Source organism: Saccostrea cucullata, unplaced genomic scaffold, assembly GCF_032062105.1.
Source record: "Saccostrea cucullata isolate Sc308-1 unplaced genomic scaffold, CSIRO_AGI_Scuc_v1 ctg3941, whole genome shotgun sequence".
NCBI classification, from domain to species: domain Eukaryota; kingdom Metazoa; phylum Mollusca; class Bivalvia; order Ostreida; family Ostreidae; genus Saccostrea; species Saccostrea cuccullata.
Window position 1 is genome coordinate 69,980 of NW_026939198.1, and position 20,860 is coordinate 90,839.

The 20,860-nt window shown below is 32.3% G+C and overlaps 1 protein-coding gene across 1 annotated transcript; it reads right to left on the reverse strand.

Annotated features, from left to right (window-relative positions):
- Positions 1-11,520: 11,520 nt before the first annotated feature.
- Positions 11,521-20,854, reverse strand: LOC134252556 (serine/threonine-protein phosphatase 6 regulatory ankyrin repeat subunit C-like). Its single transcript, XM_062735064.1, has 2 exons — positions 20,670-20,854; positions 11,521-15,432 (listed from the first exon to the last, which is right to left on the reverse strand). The coding sequence occupies exons 1-2, from the start codon at positions 20,833-20,835 to the stop codon at positions 11,777-11,779; spliced, it is 3,822 nt and encodes a 1,273-aa protein (XP_062591048.1). The 5' UTR covers positions 20,836-20,854; the 3' UTR covers positions 11,521-11,776.
- Between the last annotated feature and the right edge of the window lie 6 nt (positions 20,855-20,860).

Below are 20,860 nucleotides of genomic sequence, written 5' to 3' on the forward strand. Positions count from 1 at the left end.
CCTACCTGATTTTAATCCCTGTCATACATGACAGATTTTTATGATAATATGTTTTTTTTAAAAATCAGCAGTTAGTTATAACCTAGCTTTCTACATCATTCTGAAATTGCAAAATAGGTTATTTCGTTTGACCTTCATTAAATGATAAACTCATTCCCTGTTTTATTAGAATTGTGCTTCAGATACGGGATTATTCATTCGTTTCAGAATTTGAGAGACCACACTATTTTAGAAATTCATACTCATAATTTAATGAAAAGCAGATCAAAGGAGAACACACACTCGTTTAATCTGCTTTTTATTGAATTTTTAAGATCACCGTATTTTAAGAGTGCTAGGCACAATTCTTCCATATTTCAGTCAAATCAAGCATTCTCTGTATTTTATATGTCAAGTCAATGTTCTATACAAAATACGCAGTTTGTAAAGACAATATCCAGGTGTTCCTTGATTTCAATTTATTTGAAGAAAAACAGTCTTGTACAGCCAGTATTGAAGACCTTTTTTCTATTTATACAGGGTCCCCTAAATATCGTGTCACACTTATCATATTACATTTTTAGACAAATAAAGGAAACTTTTATCCCTCGATGCAATGTCACTGAAATGTAAAAAAAAACATATCTGCACGAAAAAAATTTAACAAGCGTTTCAAATTTCTGTATGGCGTTGCATCTTACTTGATAAAAATAAATGTTCTTTTAAAAAGAAAAATAAACACCATCACGCGATGATTAAACCCACTCCTTTATATGATTGTTATAAAAATTTGCGATTTTAATCTCATCTTATATGTTTCCTCTCTGTTCTTTATTCACAAGAATTAGAATTACCTGGGGAAAATGTTTTGTTTTAAAAGACAGAAAATCATCTATGCCTCTCCGTATAAAATAAAATAACGAAATAAGGAGAAAAAGGCTAATACACTTTTTAAAATAGGTAGTATTATATGTAAGAACATAACATTATTTCAATATTTTCTTCTTTCTTTAAATTTCGATATGTAAAAGACTTATTTGCCTTATCAGTGATCCTTTGGTAATATCATCAAATTTGAAAACGTTATAGCCTCAAAAACGTTTGGTCAGCCTTTTTTAATTGAAAAATAAGGATTTATATTATCTAGGTGTTTTACAATTTTTATTCATACTGTTTTGAATTTTCGTCGAAATTTATGGTTAGTAATAAAATAAGTATCTTTTGCTTTCAATCAGTGTATGTATAATTTGGATGAAATAGAATAATTAATTTAGAAAAAAAGAGTATTCAATACTTTATTAATGATACGCTACAAAAATATATCAAAAATATAATAAATGAGTTCGCTTGATTGTTGTTTTATACGTCGCGAATAATAATTAGTTTATATTAAATTAATGATTAATAATTTAACGTCATGTTGTTCAATCCTCTGAAAATAAAAAAAAGTGTTCTTTAACGGATTTCTTAACTTTCAAAGTACATCCTTTATCTACAGAAGTGTATGAACTTATCCGAATATTATCTATGATGTTTAATGGTGCTAAAAAGCACGATTTCGTAATAATGTCTAGAATAACATATATTATAAGATATAAGGCGAAGTTGTATGTTAGCATAATTGATAAAAAGACCATAAATTATATCAAAATTAAGATTTATTTGCTAAACATGATCTGCTTAACAATCGTACCTTGTGACTTTTTCCAGCCTGAATGAAGGGAAGGCGTCAAGGGTTTTCATTGTGAAAAATGATAATTTTCTATTTAAAAAAAAATCTCAAGAACAATGACTTAATTTAGTAAATTGAGTTTAACTCGTATTAAAGTTTTCATTTTACTATAAAGTTTGCCATTTAGCTCGGCTATGGTTGTGTGCAATATTTTCAGTCTGAATATTGGATTCTGACTACCAGCAACTGGTATTTTCTTTAAAAAAACAAAAGATTTTATCTGATATTCATTATTCTTCATGATTGCTGAATTAAACTTGTTCGAATTAAGATAATTGTATTATTATTGGCCGCAATAAGGCTGCAACAATATGTACCATAAAAAGCAGTGCATTTCTATATGAATCAAAATTATCAATTAACACAAATATATGTTCTAAATTACTCATTAGGAAGTCGATATATAAAATCATTTCAGGGTGTTCTAGAACAAGGATACCCGGTAAATGCTGCAGTCTTTTGTTACGATAACTGCTTCTATGTGATAAAATATCTATTTGTATAGTTATTTCCGCGGGTAAAAATGCGTTTCAGTCTTTATTCTTGATGTTAGTATTGACAAGACAACGTTGCTTTTCTCTAACCATTTTGTCCATGAGTGAAGAAAAAAAAGTTTTCATCTTAGTGTAAAGAAATTCTGTTTTTTTTTTTTGTTTGCACACAAAACAGATTGCAAACATTATTCTGAACGTTACGAATGACATTGCAACGAGTTTAATTTTAAGCTGTATCCCCCTCGTAAATAGCTTAGGGAATATTAAATTTCATCATATATATACAAACATTGTTGAATACATAAAAACCTCACATTCCATTAGCATGGTAGTTGTTACGTGTAGTACATTAATATCTTACATTGGACATTTATTTTAGTAAGTTTTATTTAATTAAATGTGCATTTCTGTGTAATTCAGTATTTCATTCATTCATTCATACATAAATAAGCACAGAAGAAAATTGTATAAACAAAATTACATGAAACTAAGGGAAATATTGCCGAAAATGTCGTTGATTATAACTATGCTTAATTTAGTTATTATGCCCCTAATACCTTAAATAAACATTTATTTAGTATATGAATAAAAGTTCCTTGAATACTATTCGTTATCTCCATATCCTTCCTTTCATCTACTTTAGTTTATACATGTGTTATTTAATTACCCATAATATTTAATTTCTTGTTAAGTACATTGTAGTATATTTTATTTCATTAAATGTGCATTTTAGTGTAATTCAGTATTTCATTCATTATCCTGTATAATTCATTGAATGACATTTGATATTCCTAATATAACAGTATATTATTTTAAATTTATATATAGTTTGCACCATCAACTTTAAATAAAAAAAAAGTTTATTTTGGTTAAAAAGGATATCGTACAAGCTTTTACAAGTGTGGAATTCCATACAGATCATTTTTCATATTAAACATCTAAATTGACAAATGTACAGAATAACGTGACGTACAATACAAATGAAAAAATGGTCAGAACCTAGACAGTCATCAATACAATCAAATCACATGATACAACTTTTCACTTCACAAAATTCCAGATGTATTTTAAATATAGATTTATTTGATTTATTAATAAAAGATCCTTGAATACTGTTCGTTATCTCCACATCCTTCCTTTCATAACATTGGGTTATATACTTTTTATTGAATCCATCTGTGTACTTTAGTTTATACATGTGTAATTTAATTACCCCTAATTTTTTTTTTCTTGTTCAGGTATTCAATGTATAACAACGATTAGAACTCATCGACGTAGCTTTTGAATTTTCTTTTCTTTTTATCCATAAATGAAATTTGATATCTAAGTTAAAGATCCGTGTTTCAATTGATGATCATCTCAAGTTTTCACATTTTAGTTTAATCAATTTTTTTCCTTGAATAAAGGAAAATTCTAATTTCATGGTATACTGGGCAAAATAAGTTAGGGATCATATCTTTACACAAGAATAATTTTTTCATACCCATGAATTTATGTGACAACAAGGCTTAAATAGTTTTAAAAACAAGTCATTTACATGATTGGATTCTTAAGTCACACGTGTTTATTGAGTTTTGGGACATATTGGTCAAGAAAGTACGTGGTGTTAAAAAAGGAAGTGGAACAATGGAAACATAAAAGTATCAAAGAGGGTTTTCTTTGGTGAACATAAGAAAATTTCAGTATATCTGGCCACAACTGGTGATAAGATGCTATTAGGAGACATATGAGTATGGACGAACACTTCAAGGCAGCATGGATGCTGGAAGATGGTAAAACGCGACGTCACGTTGCAAAGAGGCTTTATCTTACCAAAAGCGGAATTAACAGTTATGGGACCGATATTTATAGGCAGAAAATTGTCCAAAATTGCTATTACCAGGACGTCCAAGATGTATGGCAGTCCGTGAGGATCGTTATTTGTCCAATTTTGCTGAGACGCACGGCTTCCAAAGTGCTCTTAAGCTTAAAACTGAGCATCAGAGAGCAGCGGACAGACGAATTTCTACACAAACAGTTTAAAACAGACTTCAGGAAGCAAATCTCAAGGCTTGCCGACAAGCCGAACGTCCTGTATTAGAATTAGAGTGCCACAAAAATCGACTACAGTGGGTAACAGAACACAAAAATTTGGAAATAACGTCATTGGTGTTCTTTTCTCTTCTCAGACGAGTTTCAATTTAATTTGTTTCGACTTTCATGATGACAGAAGACTTGTTTGGATTGCAAATGGTGAAAGATATGCTGATTGTGTCATTTCTGAGCAATACAGAGTAAATGGAGGTTTGGTGATGATTTGGACAGGCTTAAGTATTGACTGCAGAACTGAACTGCACATTATTGAAGGCAACCTGACAGGTATAAAATACCGAAATGATCTTCTTTATCCTATTGTTAGACGTATGGGATGTACTCTTTGGGAGAATTTCATCTTAATGGACGATAATGCTCGACCTCATAGAGTCCTAATGGTAAACGAGTAAATGGAAAGTGAAACAACTTAGTGTATGGACCCGCCAAGTCGTTTTCTAGCTTCAGACAGCATTGCAAGAGGAATGGCAGCAGATCCCTCAGGCTAGCCTTGGACGGCTGACGGGCATCATAGGTCTGCGCTGCAGGGCCTTGCGGAGAGGTCAAACAAAATACTGGCAATCACTTTAGTGACGTAATTTGACTCTCCGGAAAAAAATCTCATTTTCAGGTCTACACTCAACATGTCGAATTCTTAAGTGACGATAATGAACAATTCGTATCGTGTGTTCAAACAAACTTATCACATCCAATGTTTAATTTTCACTTTTTAAATATAAAATATGATACTAAAATTCAAACTGCATTCTTTTTTCTATGATACAATATTTGTAAAACAAGTTTAATTTTATGATCCTTAACTTCTTTTGTCCAGTAGATTTCACGACAATGATTCATTATGTTTTGGATTTAAGTCGCTGTGCATGGTTAGCAATTTAGAAAAAAAAAATAGTTATAATTTTTCAGTGCAAGCTTTGTCGAAAGAAGGTTGAATAATTGGAAAAAGTGTTTCTCAATATTTCTGTGTTATAAGTATTACTCCACAAAAATGATTTTCCTTAAATATTTCACTTCTTTTTTCAGTGTTAACATTTAATACAGAGTACCAACACCTGATTTATTATCTCAAAAATAAAACAATTTATTTAATATCCAACGTTCTTAATGTTTGCTAAATTCCTCTTGTTAAAATCGTGATCATTTTTAGGATATTGACCACACTGTGGTTGCAAACTATTATTATTTTTAAAGTTATTTACTATTAGTGCATTTCTTATCAAGTCAAGATCAAAACTTTACAGACACACAAGTATATGTTCATAAGTATTTACCAGGAGTTGAATGATAAAATGATGTCTTTTTCAACAAGGAAACCTGGTAAATGAAGCAGCTCTCTCGTTACGAAATGTCCACATCTGGAAGAAGTATCTAAATTTATAGTTATTGTAGCAAGTTATAATGCGTATCTTTCTTAATTTTTCTAATCACTTTATCCATCAGTGCAGAAATATAAAGTTTTCATTTCAGTAATCGGGAGAGATTATAATGATTTTAACAGAGTACAAAAATTAAAAAAAAAATAAGTAGAGCTTTTATTCTGAACCGCTCAGGTGACATAGCAACGATTTAAACTTTAAGCTGTATCCTCCTTGTAAAAAGGCCTACGGAAATTTAGAATTATATTATTAGTCTACAAGCATTGTTGTGTACTTAATCACTTTGCATTCCTTACTTTTCCTTACACATTAACATGGTAGCTGTTTGGCGTAGTACATGAATATATTACATTGTCCTTTTTATTTACGTTATATTTTATTTAATGTGCGTTTGTATGTAATCCATCATTTCATTAGTGATCCTGTATAATTCATTGATTGTCATTTTTATAGTTTTAGTATTACTTTAAACAATTTCATTGCCATATCTATATTGCACCAGGAACCTTAAAAAAGTTTATTTTGTTTTAAAAAAAGTGATAAATGTAGTACTTTTACTAGGATAAGATTACATACATGTACAACATCACTCTTAATAAACATATAAAAATGGCAAAAATGCAAAGTTAATCGTGACGTACAAAACAAATGAAGGAAGTGGTGAGAACGTAACCTAGACTTTCATTAATATATCAAAATCACGTGATATAACTCTCTCTTTTCACCCTCTTTGTAAATTTCCGATGTATATGAAATTAACAATTATTTATCATATTTATAAAAAAATACCTGTTCTTTGCATTGACTTATAGTTACTGTTACGGTGTAAAATACAACATTTTTGGACTTATTTCAAATTACAGTGTGAATTAACTTTTCGGACTTTGTGTACATTATTGTCAAAACTTTTCTTACATTCCGGAAAATGTGATCAATTATATAAATTCCGCACAACCTTAATCCCACCCGAGGCATATCATGAATCACTTATTTTCATTTCTGCCTGGTTCTTATAAATAGCTGTACTTAAATACAATTGTAAGAGTTTTCTCAGTTTATAATGACTTACAAAGACAGTGTTTTACCCGTTTTGTCAGCAGGGGCCAGTACGTACTGATCGTGAAATCTTTCTTATTCTTTTTTGTCACTTCTGAATTATCAAAGATAGAATTGCGGTAGAGAGATATAGCCTTAAATTACTTATTGCGCGATTTAAACATCTGATTACATTTATTCCATTCCATTCCATATGATAAAAAAAGTGTTTCATGTATGGCCCATTGTCTGGCGTACACTTCTAGAGTACCGTACATGCTCGCCTATATAGTCGGTTGTATTTTTTGACGTTATTTTGGTGGGATTTGCTATTGACCCGTTTATAAGTCGGTACATTTTTGTCAAAATCGGATGCCAATTTCAAGTAAATCAATTGATGTTTAGACCTGGTTTCAATTAATATTTTTCGACATGACACTAATATTTAATCTTAAATTATTTCTAAAAAGGCAATGCTCACTACAAATACAAATAAAATATTTAAAATATGTAAATTCTTGTACTTTATATGTATAATCTAAGAATACATAAATTATCATATATTATACCCAGACATTTTCTTCGATAATTGTCGGAAATGCAAATAAAATAATAAATTTCAGACTCCAGAAAAACATCTCTTCATCACTCGGCTAGAAGTTGGACATAGAGTTTTAGACAAATATTTAATTCCCAAAATACCGACATATAGGCGAGTATATACGGTATTTATGCCATATACAACATAACGCAGAGGACCTTAACAAAACAGGTAAAAACATTGACTCTTTTGAGTTTTATTATGTAAATTGTATCTAAGAGGAACATGGATTTGATTCTAGACTGACCTTGAAATAAAAGATTTCACAAACTCTGACATATATATTTACATATTTGGATATTTTATTAGAAAAAGAGGATGATGATAATCTTGCAACGAAGGTTTCTGATAAACTTGAGAACTTTTACTTTTAAAATCGTAGACTTCAGTTACTAATGGAACAATATACCTTCTTCATCTGCGAACAGAGTTTATACCTTGCGGTTGATTTGATACGCAAGAATATGCTGTACCTATGAAAAACTTCTAAAACGAGGTAAGTTATTCACATCGCAGGTATGTTAAGATTACAACCAAATATTCTACTTGCCTACATGATTCCACGTCTATAGTAAGCTATAGACATGAAATTAAGAGATAATCATTTCTTAAAATCGACATCTAAGATTCATATGAGGTCTTAAAAATGAATCAAAATATCCAGAGGCATAATATGAACGGAATCGGAGTTTCAAAGCATTTAGAATGAATATCATGTGTGATTTATGTGGGAATAAAGCTTATGAATTAGGTATTTTAATATAATTCTACAACTTCTTCTTAAAATAAAAACCAGACGGGGTCTTTACTTGCCGATCAGTCTTTCCTCTGTCGTTCGTAACAAAAAAGATGCAAAAGTTAAACATTACGTAGCATACTTTGAAAACTTATTTTTGTTTCTATCTAAAGTTCTTAATCTATAGTTTTTTGTTTGTTTTTTTGTTTTTGGCAAGTGATGCTAGAATCGTTAGATTTATGGGAATTGGTGCATTTTTTTCGATCAAATGAACAAATGTAAAAATTGTGGAAAGGTTTCGTCCAAAAGTGTTGAATAATTATTTCTGTGATAGGACAGTAAGATTGTAGCAGCACTTTTTATGGTACTGAGATATATTTACATTATTATTACTGCAGAAGTACTTTTTCCCCCGGTATTAATTTACGCTATGTACGCGCCCACATATTTTCCGTGGAAATTTATCTAAGCGTGCTTAATGTAAAAGAAAGGCAAATAGTGACAGTCTAAGAAATTCGCGTAATTTTCTACCCGCGGATAAAACAGAAGTTGAGACTCTGCGGAATTATGACCCCGCGGAAAAAAAAGTACGTCTACAGTATTACAAATTGAAATTAATTATCCTCGGGGTAGTGTTAAACTTTTCACTTTTTCATTAAGGCATATTTTCTGATTATAGACGTAACGTGGTGAAGTCGCGTTGAAGTGCTTCATGTAGTAGAAGTCTCATTTAGGTCTATAGAATGCATAATGATAGCAACAGTTCTATCCACAATTTTTCCAATTGATCAATGTTACATATAATGAAAAAAGTTTTAATTCGCCGAATTCTGGCCCGAGTGCTGCCTAAACAAACCCGTGAAACAAGAAAATGAAACAAGAATATCTGCAGTCTTGTTTAAAGTTATCATTTTGTATGTAATTTGGTTCATAGAATGACCTTGTCAGCATATTCAATGTATCACTAAGTCAAATGCTGACTGACGTTTTTCGTACTTATATTTCCGTTATATTTCTATCATAAAAAAAAAATTCCCCTGGGGATTCGGGTTAGAATAGGTCCTCAGTACCCCTTGCTTGTCGTAAAAGGTGACTAAATTGGGCGGTCCTTCGGATGAGACCGTATAAACCGAGGCCCCGTGTCACAGCAGGTGTGGCACGATAAAGATCCCTCCCTGCTCAATGGCCCTGAGTGCCGAGCATAGGCTTTAATTTGCAGCCCTTCACCGGCAATGGTGATGTCTCCATATCAGTGAAATATTCTGGAGAGGGACGTTAAACAGTATACAATCAATCAATCAATCTATCATAAAAAGGATCACATTGTGGGTTTTTCTGGTCTTCCTGGGATGCTCATTCATCCATGGCACGTAATCCGAACTTGTGCTCCTATGTTGTATTATTTTATGGACTTTTGATCTTGAATAATGTTCATTATATCCATTTCTTTTTTAATCACCGAACATGTATTTCTAACAGGTCCGTGTTTACTCCTCTCCAGGATTACATTGTAATCAATTCTGTTGAGCGGTAGTATTGTTATCTCCTTATATTACATGTCAATTCTGTTGAGCTGTAGTATTGTTATCTCCTTATATTACATGTCAATTCTGTTGAGCTGTAGTATTGTTATCTCCTTATATTACATGTCAATTCTGTTGAGCTGTAGTACTGTTCGTTATTTCTTTATACTACATGTCAATTCTGTTGAGCTGTAGTATTGTTCATTATCTCCTGATATTACATGTCAATTCTGTTGAGCTGTAGTATTGTTATCTCCTTATATTACATGTCAATTCTGTTGAGCTGTAGTATTGTTATCTCCTTATATTACATGTCAATTCTGTTGAGCTGTAGTATTGTTATCTCCTTATATTACATGTCAATTCTGTTGAGCTGTAGTTTTACAGGTCGATGTTTGCTGTGTTTTTATTTTTGTATTGTTTTACAGGTCGATGTTTGCTCTGTTTTTATTTTGTATTGTTTTACACGTCGATATTAGGATATTTGCTCTGTTTTTATTTTGTATTGTTTTACAGGTCGATGTTTGCTCTGTTTTTATTTTGTATTGTTTTACAGGTCGATGTTTGCTCTGTTTTTATTTTGTATTGTTTTACAGGTCGATGTTTTCTCTGTTTTTATTTTGTATTGTTTTACAGGTCGATGTTTGCTCTGTTTTTATTTTGTATTGTTTTACAGGTCGATGTTTGCTCTGTTTTTATTTTGTATTGTTTTACAGGTCGATGTTTGCTCTGTTTTTATTTTGTATTGTTTTACAGGTCGATGTTTGCTCTGTTTTTATTTTGTATTGTTTTACAGGTCGATGTTTGCTCTGTTTTTATTTTGTATTGTTTAAAAGGTCGATTTTTGCTCTGTTTTTATTTTGTATTGTTTTACAGGTCGATGTTTGCTCTGTTTTTATTTTGTATTGTTTTACAGGTCGATGTTTGCTCTGTTTTTTTTTTGTATTGTTTTACAGGTCGATGTTTGCTCTGTTTTTATTTTGTATTGTTTTACAGGTCGATGTTTGCTCTGTTTTTATTTTGTATTGTTTTACAGGTCGATGTTTGCTCTGTTTTTATTTTGTATTGTTTTACAGGTCGATGTTTGCTCTGTTTTTATTTTGTATTGTTTTACAAGTCGATGTTTGCTCTGTTTTTATTTTGTATTGTTTCATGAACTTTTGAGCCTTCGTACTGTTCGCTATTTCATTATATGACATGATCGCTTTAATAGTCATTTATATCCTCAGCTGGTCAGAACATAACATCCTTTACCACTGTCCCAAATTAAACAAATTCTAGGGGTACTCCCTTTTGTTTATTATATAATAAAATAAAATTGAATTCAAAATGAAAACATGAACATTTACAGCAGCAACATAAACTGTCTTTTGTTAAATTTTGCAACAATATTTACGCCCCTGCGCTCTTGAAAGTCCTTCTTAAATTGAAATCGGTCAACCACAATACATTTTCAAGTACAATAAAAAATATTGCTTCATTTTGTTAGAGTCATAGATATAGGCATAAAACCATAAACGTCATTCTGGGTTTTCTGAACTTATATAAAACATTAATGACAATTTTTTAATTCCATATGTTAAAATAGAAATGTTTTATATTTGTTTTGACATATAAAGTACAAGACAACAATTGATATTATAAGATGTTGATATACACCGAGATCATTACTTGTACTCCCTATAATTTGAACAATGGACTCGTGATTCACAACATGATATCAGGTTTAGTACATGTAGATGGTAGATTGATCTTACATTTTATATTTAAAGCCATTTATATGAGGATATGTCAAAGCAAATACATATCTATAACATATTAAAAGAAAGTAATTCAAAGGAAAATTGAAATTCACAGGAGCATTATTAAAAATTTTTAGTGTATACATATAACACATTTTCCAACAAAATAAATATACTTCACATTATTCAATTGTACGCATATAACAAGTTTTCAGACTAAATTCATGTAAATGTATATCAAGTTAATCTATACATTTTTAATTTCACAAGATAAAATTTAACAATATTGTTTCATTTGATTTTCCTATTAGAAACGCAATGATTACATTCAAAAATCTGGCATTTGCTTATTTAAAATACAAGAAAGTAAAAAAATAATGATATTTTTGGACGAGTATTGTGGCAAACAAGTTTCAACTTATTAATAAATTGCCAATGAAAATCAATAACTGTGATCTCATGTCCATTTAGTTATCATCAATAATGTCTTTATTCTTGTTACACAAATTAATATCGGCATCATTTTTCAGTAGTAGTTGTACCGTGCTATCATGTCCATTTTGACAAGCTATATAAAGAGGACTGGCTCCATTCTTCTCACATAAACTGATGTCGGCATCATTGTTCAGTAGTAGTTGTACCGTGCTATCATGTCCATTTTGACGAGCTACATAAAATGGACTGGCTCCATTCTTGTTACATATATTGATGTCAGCACCGTTGTTCAGTAACAGTTGTACCGTGCTATCATGTCCATTTTGACAAGCTATATAAAGAGGACTGGCTCCATTCTTTTCACATAAATTGATGTCGGCACCGTTGTTTAGTAACAGTTGTACCGTGCTATCATGTCCACTTTGACAAGCTATATAAAGAGGACTGGCCCCATTCTTCTCACATAAATTGATGTCGGCACCGTTGCTCAGTAACAGCTGTACCGTGCTATTATGTCCATTTTGACAAGCTATATAAAGAGGACTGGCTCCATTCTTTTTACATAAATTGATGTCGGCACCGTTGTTTAGTAACAGTTGTACCGTGCTGTCATGTCCATTTTGACAAGCTATCCAAAGAGGACTGTCTCCATCATTATCACATAAATTGATGTCAGCACCATTGTTCAGTAACAGTTGTACCGTGCTATCATGTCCATTTTGACAAGCTATCCAAAGAGGACTGTCTCCATCATTATCACATAAATTGATGTCAGCACCATTGTTCAGTAACAGTTGTACCGTGCTATCATGACCATTTTGACAAGCTATCCAAAGAGGACTGTCTCCATCATTATCACATAAATTGATGTCGGCACCGTTGTTCTGTAACAGTTGTACCGTGCTATCATGTCCATTTTGACAAGCTATCCAAAGAGGACTGTCTCCATCATTATCACATAAATTGATGTCAGCACCATTGTTTAGTAACAGTTGTATCGTGCTATCATGACCATTTTGACAAGCTAAATAAAGAGGACTGACTCCATTCTTTTGACATAAATTGATGTCGGCACCGTTGTTCAGTAACAGTTGTACCGTGCTATCATGTCCATTTTGACATGCTTTATAAAGAGGACTGGCTCTATTATTATTACATAAATTGATGTCGGCATCATTGTTCAGTAACAGTTGTACCGTGCTATCATAACCATTTTGACAAGCTATAAAAAGAGGACTTGATCCATTCTTATTACGTAAATTGATGTCGGCACCGTTCTTCACTAACAGATGTACCGTGCTATCATATCCTTTATAAGAGGCTATATGAAGAGGACTGACTCCATTCTTTTGACATAAATTGATGTCGGCACCGTTGTTCAGTAACAGTTGTACCGTGCTGTTATGTCCATTTTGACAAGCTAAATAAAGAGGACTGACTCCATCCTTATTGCATAAATTGATGTCAGCACCGTTGTTCAGTAACAGTTGTACCGTGCTATCATGTCCATTTTGACAAGCTATATAAAGAGGACTGACTCCATTCTTTTTACATAAATTGATGTCAGCACCGTTGTTCAGTAAGAGTTCTACCGTGCTATCAAGTCCATTTTGACAAGCTATAAAAAGAGGGCTAAATCCATCAATATCACACAAATTGATGTCGGCACCGTTGTTCAGTAACAGTTGTACCGTGCTATCATGTCCATTTTGACAAGCTACAGATAGAGGACTGTCTCCATCATTATCACATAAATTGGAGTCGGCATCGTTGTTCAGTAATAGTTTTGCCGTGCTATCATGTCCTTCTTCACAAGCTATATAAAGAGGGCTTTCTCCACCATTAGAACATAAATTAATGTCGGCATCATTGTCCAGTAACAGTTGTACCGTGCTTTCATGTCCTTTGTAACATGCTGCCAAAAGAGGACTGATTCCTTCATTATCAGATAAATTAATAGCAGCCCCGTATTTAATTAAGCAATTGATGGTTGCATTACGTCGTTCCCCAGTCTTTATATCCTTTCTTCCAGCCTCTTTTAAATGTTCTTCATCATTTGCAGCGGCTAATGCTAACGGAGGAACACAGTTATCATTTGTTGCTAATGTGTTTACGTCAGCACCGAGTTTGACTAATTCTTCAACTATTAAAAAATTATGAAATACAGAAGCAACATGAATTGGTGAAAAGTCATACCATATATCCAACATTGCTGATGTTTTATATTCCTCACTGAGGGAGTTTAATAGGTTTAAATCGCCATTAGCACACATAACAGAGAATGCAGGATATTCCTTTAACTTTGTTTCAGGGATACTTTTTATAAAAAATGAAGAAATGTCAGAATGACAAAATACAATAAGTCCGACCAAAGGACACATTTCATCTTCTGCAGTAAAGAAAGTAAGTCTAGAAAAACGATCGCTTTCAAATAATTTTGGAAATTCTGAAATGTCTATTTCACATTTAATTTTAACGAGAAGCTTTTCAATCGTATCCACTTTATCCTTAAAAGCTTTAATGACACTATCCTTTCTTAAACATGGATTGAGTAGAACATTTACAAGGTGTTTTGATTGCATGTCAATGATAAACCTGTCCACAAGATCATCAATGTATTCTTCAGGAAGGTAAACAGTGAAGGGATCGCGATCTTCCTCTTCTGTATCGTCGTCTATCTTTACTCGACGTCTCAGAAAACCACTGTCTGCGTACTGTATTGTCTCTTGTGGACAATCAACACCAAACACCAGAGTCGTTATCTCCATAATAAAGTCGTGAAGGAATTGGAAAGCATTTCCGACACGTTTGACATAAGATCCTTTCAATTCGTGTAGAGTACTACGAATGACTGAAATGTGTGTGTTTTCCTGTATCTCACACATTCCTAAAATGTCCTTAAATTTCATTAAAGAAATTTCATTTTTTACAATATCATCAATTTTTAAATTGTTTTTGAAAGCTACTATCAAGATGAGTGAGCAAAATCTCTTCTTGTCTGTTTTTTTCCAAATTTCAATTTCCTTTCTAATACATTTGTACGGATTTCTAAAGAAATCAACTTCTTTTTCTTTGTAGTTTGTCTCCTTTGAAAAAAGTTTACAAAGCAATGGGAAGTAAGCTTCCGTTTTGATTATTTCAGTAACAACCTTTTCAGGTAAATGCACATTCTCTGAATACTGATTAAAAATCGTTCTTTTCTCTTCAACCGTCAGTCCATTTTTGTCGTTGTCAATTTCTACTGCAGTGGATGCATCCAGTAAATTACCTTTGATTTTCTTGTCATAGAATATACATCTTCTACATGATATCAGTAGTTTATTTTTTGTCAAACAAATCTCCAGCGTTTTCTCTAAACTTTTCCATAAATGATATAACATTTCATCTAACGACTCCTTACCTAAAGGATCATTGAATACAAATAATATCCTATTTTCTGATACTCTGGTTGAACAAATGCTTTTAATTTCTTCAACCTTATCCACCGGTATGACATTCCACCCCTGCGTATTATACTTGAGTGCAATATGCTGAATTATTGCAGATTTCCCGGACCCAGAATTTCCAACCACTGTGATAAGGTTATGACTTTTAAGCTTTTCTTCAACCACTTCACTTGCTCTTGTAGGAATGAAGGCAATGTCATCTTCTCGCCAGTTGTCGAGAATTTCTTTTACCAATGTGTTTTCTGTAAAAGATAAGCCGTCTTAAAAAAGTTTAAAAAGCTGAAAATTGGAAATTGTAAAATTATATTCATATTTTTTTCGTAAAACTTTATAATTTTCAAAAAAAGAAGATCGCTTACTTCCTTTCGATTTAGTCTTTTATCGTTTTAATGTTAATTGTAAATGCAGTATATATTTACTACAAAAAAGTATTGCTATTGAAATTTAGGGAAGTAGAAGTAGAAACGAATGTATGTACTGACTGTTAATTAATTTATGCATATACTGAAGCATAAATAAATATATATAAATGGAAATAGTTTTTATGTCATAATATAGAGAAAAAAATGAGTATGGGGTAAAACTCAAACACGTACAAAATAATAAAAAATTTCATTGCAAGAGTTCAAAGCTTTTTTTGGACATCTTCCGAAAATAGAAGTATAGACACAAATAAAAATACATGAATGGTAAGACACAGTTATGATACGGCTGTCAGAAGGCTTAAAATGTCTAAAAAATATACATTTTATTTTGCGCTTGATTTTCAATTTCAATATGTGATCCTTGTTTGAAATTGCAGTCAACTTGAGATAACAGTTTTATCAGGTATTATAATAAAGCATTTCTGTGATGTCAGATGACTGTGTTGATCACGTGACGGACATTTTTTATATTCTTAATGTTGCACAAAAATCACCTTGGCACAAGTGCAAAACGAAAATATTGTCCCCTTAATAAATCTACATGCCGTGTAATATTTATGACACTTTCCCCGTCATGTAAGCTCAAGTATGCAGTGACTTGACGTCATATTATATTATGACGTCATATCTAGGTAGTTCAGAGAAGTTACTACAGTTTGAACAGTTTGATATTTTACGGGCAGCCTTATCTTAGCTGCGGAATTCTTATGTCGTAATATAGAGAACAAAATGAGTATGGGGTACATACAAAATAATATGAAATTTCATAGCAAAAGTTCAAATGTTTTTTTTTTTTTAAATATCTTGCGAAAATTGAAGTGTCAGGGTTAGGATTAGCGCAGCTAATCGGACGTAAGTACTATCATATTGTAAATAAATTTTGAATATCTATAAATTGATATTGTACTTGTAAAAGCAAGATTAAGTTAAGTGGAAGACCTAAACGGATGAAGTCTGGCTCTATATCTATTGGTACATGTACACTAGGTCTTTCAACAGGGAACTGAAAAAGTCCGGGGAAAGTCTGCCTCTACAACTATGTCATGACTTCTTAGGAGAAGTTTGAATAAGGGGATGTCTCACTTGTCAACGCTGGTTGTAACGTTCAATTTTGACTCGGGTTGAAAATTGACCCGGGGGTCATTTTTCAACGTTGAATATTGAGACAAAAGGTGTTGAATTTAGACCCTAGTCTGAAAACTGAGCCGGGTCGTGGAATTTTGATCATGAAACCGGTTCAAAATTTAGCAGCATAAAAACACATATTTATGACTTGGTTTTAACAACTGTGATTAAATTCATTAGGGTCGGGAACGGGGGTGGCTAGGGATGCTTAACCCCCCCTCTTTTTTTGCAAAGATAGACATTATATAGGCATTGAATAATGTGAAATTGATTTAGCCCTCCCCCGCCCTCCCCCACGTTCAACAGGCACGTTACAGTGTAGTCAAAAAAGAAGAGTAAGTGGTAGTGGTAGATCCTCACCCCCAACCCTACCCCCCGATAGGATTTTCGGGTTTGGACTACTAATTAAGACAACAGAAAATTGTTCTTTTCTTGTCATTTTTTTTTAATTTTTATTTTTTTCTTTTTCAATTAGCCCAACCCCCTCCTCCCCAACCCACCCCACCTGCACTTTCAATTTGCTTCCGATACCAATGTAATAAATGCACACATAGTTCAGTAATTCAGTTATATTCTTAGCATAAAATATTTTTAAAATATCTTAGATTTCAAAGTTACATGTATAGCTTAAAATCGCAATATTTCGTGTAATATTTGTTAAAAAGAGGTACATTTGTATATGTAAATCCTGAATATTAGTACACATAGTTACACAATGTACAATTTAGCTCAGAAATTTGTTGATATATATATATTTTTTTTTTGCTATCAACACTTCATTTATTTTAATTTTAAGTTGGTATTGCATGTATTAGTGTCTGGAAATTGTGAGACTTTATACGTTTAATGCTTATTTAGTTATGCACAACAACTTATAATGTATAACTTGAAAAACGGATTTTTTCAAAATAAAAGGTTTAGTGATTTTTTTGCATAGTTAATCAAACGGTCCAGGACATTTTTATTTTGGTAAGTAGAGGATGCAAAAGGGGGGTGATCTCCCCTTTTTGGGATTAGTACCACGTATATTTGAAGAATGGGTTTTTTTGTATTTGTGACTGGGCTGTTTTCTTCATTTTTGTATAGGGATGGCAATCGAATGCAGATTTGCTAATCGGTTAACCGCAAGACGTTCCGACCGATTAACCGGTTAATCGTATCAAAATACATACATTTTAGTTTTTTTTTTTTAAAGTACATGTAGTTATATTTTGTATGTACACAGAAAGACTGTTAAAGATAAATGACGTTAAAAACATTCCATTTGTCTTTATTCTGTATCAGAAAATACATTTTGTTATTTTAATATTATTTTAAGAATAATTTAGAAGAAAAAAAACAATTAAAGAAATCCTCAAGCTAATTTTCAAAGCAGGGAATATTTTATAATAATCAATAAAACTGAACTGTAGCTCTTTATTTACATTGTATTATAATTTAATAATCAATCTAATAGTTAGATGAAGAACTAAATACGGCAATTCCCATTTCACAGTACACGTGTTCTCATTTATGTAATAATTATAATCATTAAAGAAAAACACGACGGACTGCGTCACGGCATGATGTTGCACAATAATTATCGCTATGTAAACTGACCAATTACCCTCATGGCCACAATTAAATTAAATCAGGGAAGCCATAATTATCTCCGAATCAGTTTTAATAGTTTTGTTAAACGCTAAATTTCCAATCCTATGTGCTGTAATTTCTTTTTATTTTAATGAATTTTAATAAAATCAAGTTCAGTTTTATTTTTTTCCGATTAACCGATTGCCATCGTTCCGACCGAGTAATCTGTTAATCGGTTACAAATTGCCATCCCTATTTTTGTAGTTTTTTTTTTTAAATCAAACAATGTCTGCCTTAGACACACAACCCTGACTTTCCATGTTATTTAAATTTTTAATTAAGTAGCCAAAATATAACATTGACCCCCCCCCCCCCTACACACACACAAATCGGGAAAACACAGGATCATAGTTTGTGAGGAATTTCTGAAGCACCCCTTCCATCAAATAAGAGAAACATGGTTTGGTTTTCAACATTGGCTTATTTTCCTTTCCACTTTTTGTTTGCTTGTTTGTTTCGTTTCGTTTATTTATTTTGTTTATGGTTTTTTGTCACAATTTTTCAGAGGGTTTTGACATCATACCCCCGCCTCCGAGAAAAACTTTAGATCTCTCTCTCTCTCTCTCTCTCTCTCTCTCTCTGTCTCTCTGTCTCTCTCTCTCTCTCTCTCTCTCTCTCTCTCTCTCTCTCTTTGAAGAGGAATGCGCTTTTTAGTTGTTTAGATCAAGGACGACGTTTAAATCAAAGATGGTTGGAAGTGTAGCTTCTAGTCCATCCCAGACTATAATTCTCGTTCTCATTCTCAAAGTTATGCTCCGAAAACGATCGATTTTTTAGGCCAAGGCAGGCTACTGACAGATAAGTCTGTTACAGGGATTTCACAAATCTTGTTTAAAGCCAGCATTACTTACATGTTATGGTCGCTATATTGATCTTTTCACAAATATAACCTATCATTGGCTTGATTTTGACTAATGGTTTTCATTCTAATTTTTAGGTTTTAAATTTTCCTAATTCTTATACTGAATTTGACTAGATGGGATGTTCTGCCCACCTGATCAATATAATATTATATAGGGCTCACTTTCTATACACCAGATTTCCAGGATTTTTTTTATGCCCTATTTATAGTTTTGTAGTTATTTATGGATGTGGATTTTAAAAAGTATTGTCAAAACATTAATGTTGCCATGCTTAATTGATTGATGGATTGTATACTGTTAAACGTATGCATAGTTTTGTAGTTATTTATGGATGTGGATTTTAAAAAGTATTGTCAAAAAATAAAGTTGCCATGCTTAATTGATTGATGGATTGTATACTGTTAAACGTATGCATAGTTTTGTAGTTATTTATGGATGTGGATTTTAAAAAGTATTGTCAAAAAATAAAGTTGTCATGCTTGATTGATTGATTGTATATTGTTAAACGTCCCTCTACAGAATATTTCACTGAAATGGAGACGTCACCAATGCCGGTGATATGCTGCAAATTTAGGCCTATGCTCGGCACTTACGGCCATTGAGCAGGGAAGGATCTTTATCGTGCCACACCTGCTGTGACACGGGGCCTCGGTTTATGTGGTCTCATCCGAAGGAGCGCCCCATTTAGTCGCCTTTTACGACAAGCAAGGGGGTACTGAGGACCTATTCTAACCCGGATCCCCACGGGGCTGTAATGCTTGAAGAAAACTAAAAATCGTGTACTGATCAAAATGTACATATATACACGGGATGATAGGTTTATTTCTATTATTCTTGAAAAGGGAAAAAAAGTTGAAACCGAAATATAAATAGATACTGATAAATCCCGTAAAACAACTTCCCAGTTCAAAAATTTGTTCAAACTCTGAGGTGGGGTCAATTTCCAACAGGGTCAATTTTCAACTTGTTGAGGTCATCGGTGATAAGAAAAAAGAATATCAAGCTGTTGAAAAATGACCCCGGGTATAAATTTTGATCTTCATTCTCAACGTTGAAAAATCACCCCTGGTTCAATATTCAACGTTGAAAAATGAACACCGGGTCAATTTTCAACTGGGGCAATATTTAACGCTACACCGGCATGTAACAAATTTGTGATACATATACATTAGCAAACCTAAAACGTTGAAGTTTGTGTACCATTTTATAGATTAAATTCATATCATATATAATACATTCTTTCCTCAATGACAATTATCCCAAATAATAATCATTTCGCGTAGTTCTGACGCCTTATACTGTACGTTTCGTTTAATTTACAAAGTATCTTCAGGAAACATTTTTAAAAAAAGTATTTATCAATTTTATGTAAGCATGAAAAACTAATTTCTGCCATATAGTAAATATGTTAATGACAGGATTTATTATAGTCACCTTTGTTTCCGGACTTTGTTTTCAATTCCTGCAAATCCTTTTCCACAGAAGATAACTTTTCCATTAGAGATTGGTTATTCTTAAAATCTTCCTTAAGTTTTTCTATGACATTTGTTTCGTACTCCTCTTCTAGGGCCTGACTTTGAATATTATTCAGTCCAGACATGTAGTCTTTGTTTGTGTACGTTTGC

Excerpts from the sequence above, each read along its gene's own strand:
- LOC134252556 (XM_062735064.1), bottom strand. The coding sequence starts at position 20,835 with ATGTCTGGACTGAATAATATTCAAAGTCAGGCCCTAGAAGAGGAGTAC. Across the intron at positions 15,433-20,669 it reads AACAAAGTCCGGAAACAAAG|AAAACACATTGGTAAAAGAA; the intron begins GTGACTATAATA and ends TATCTTTTACAG.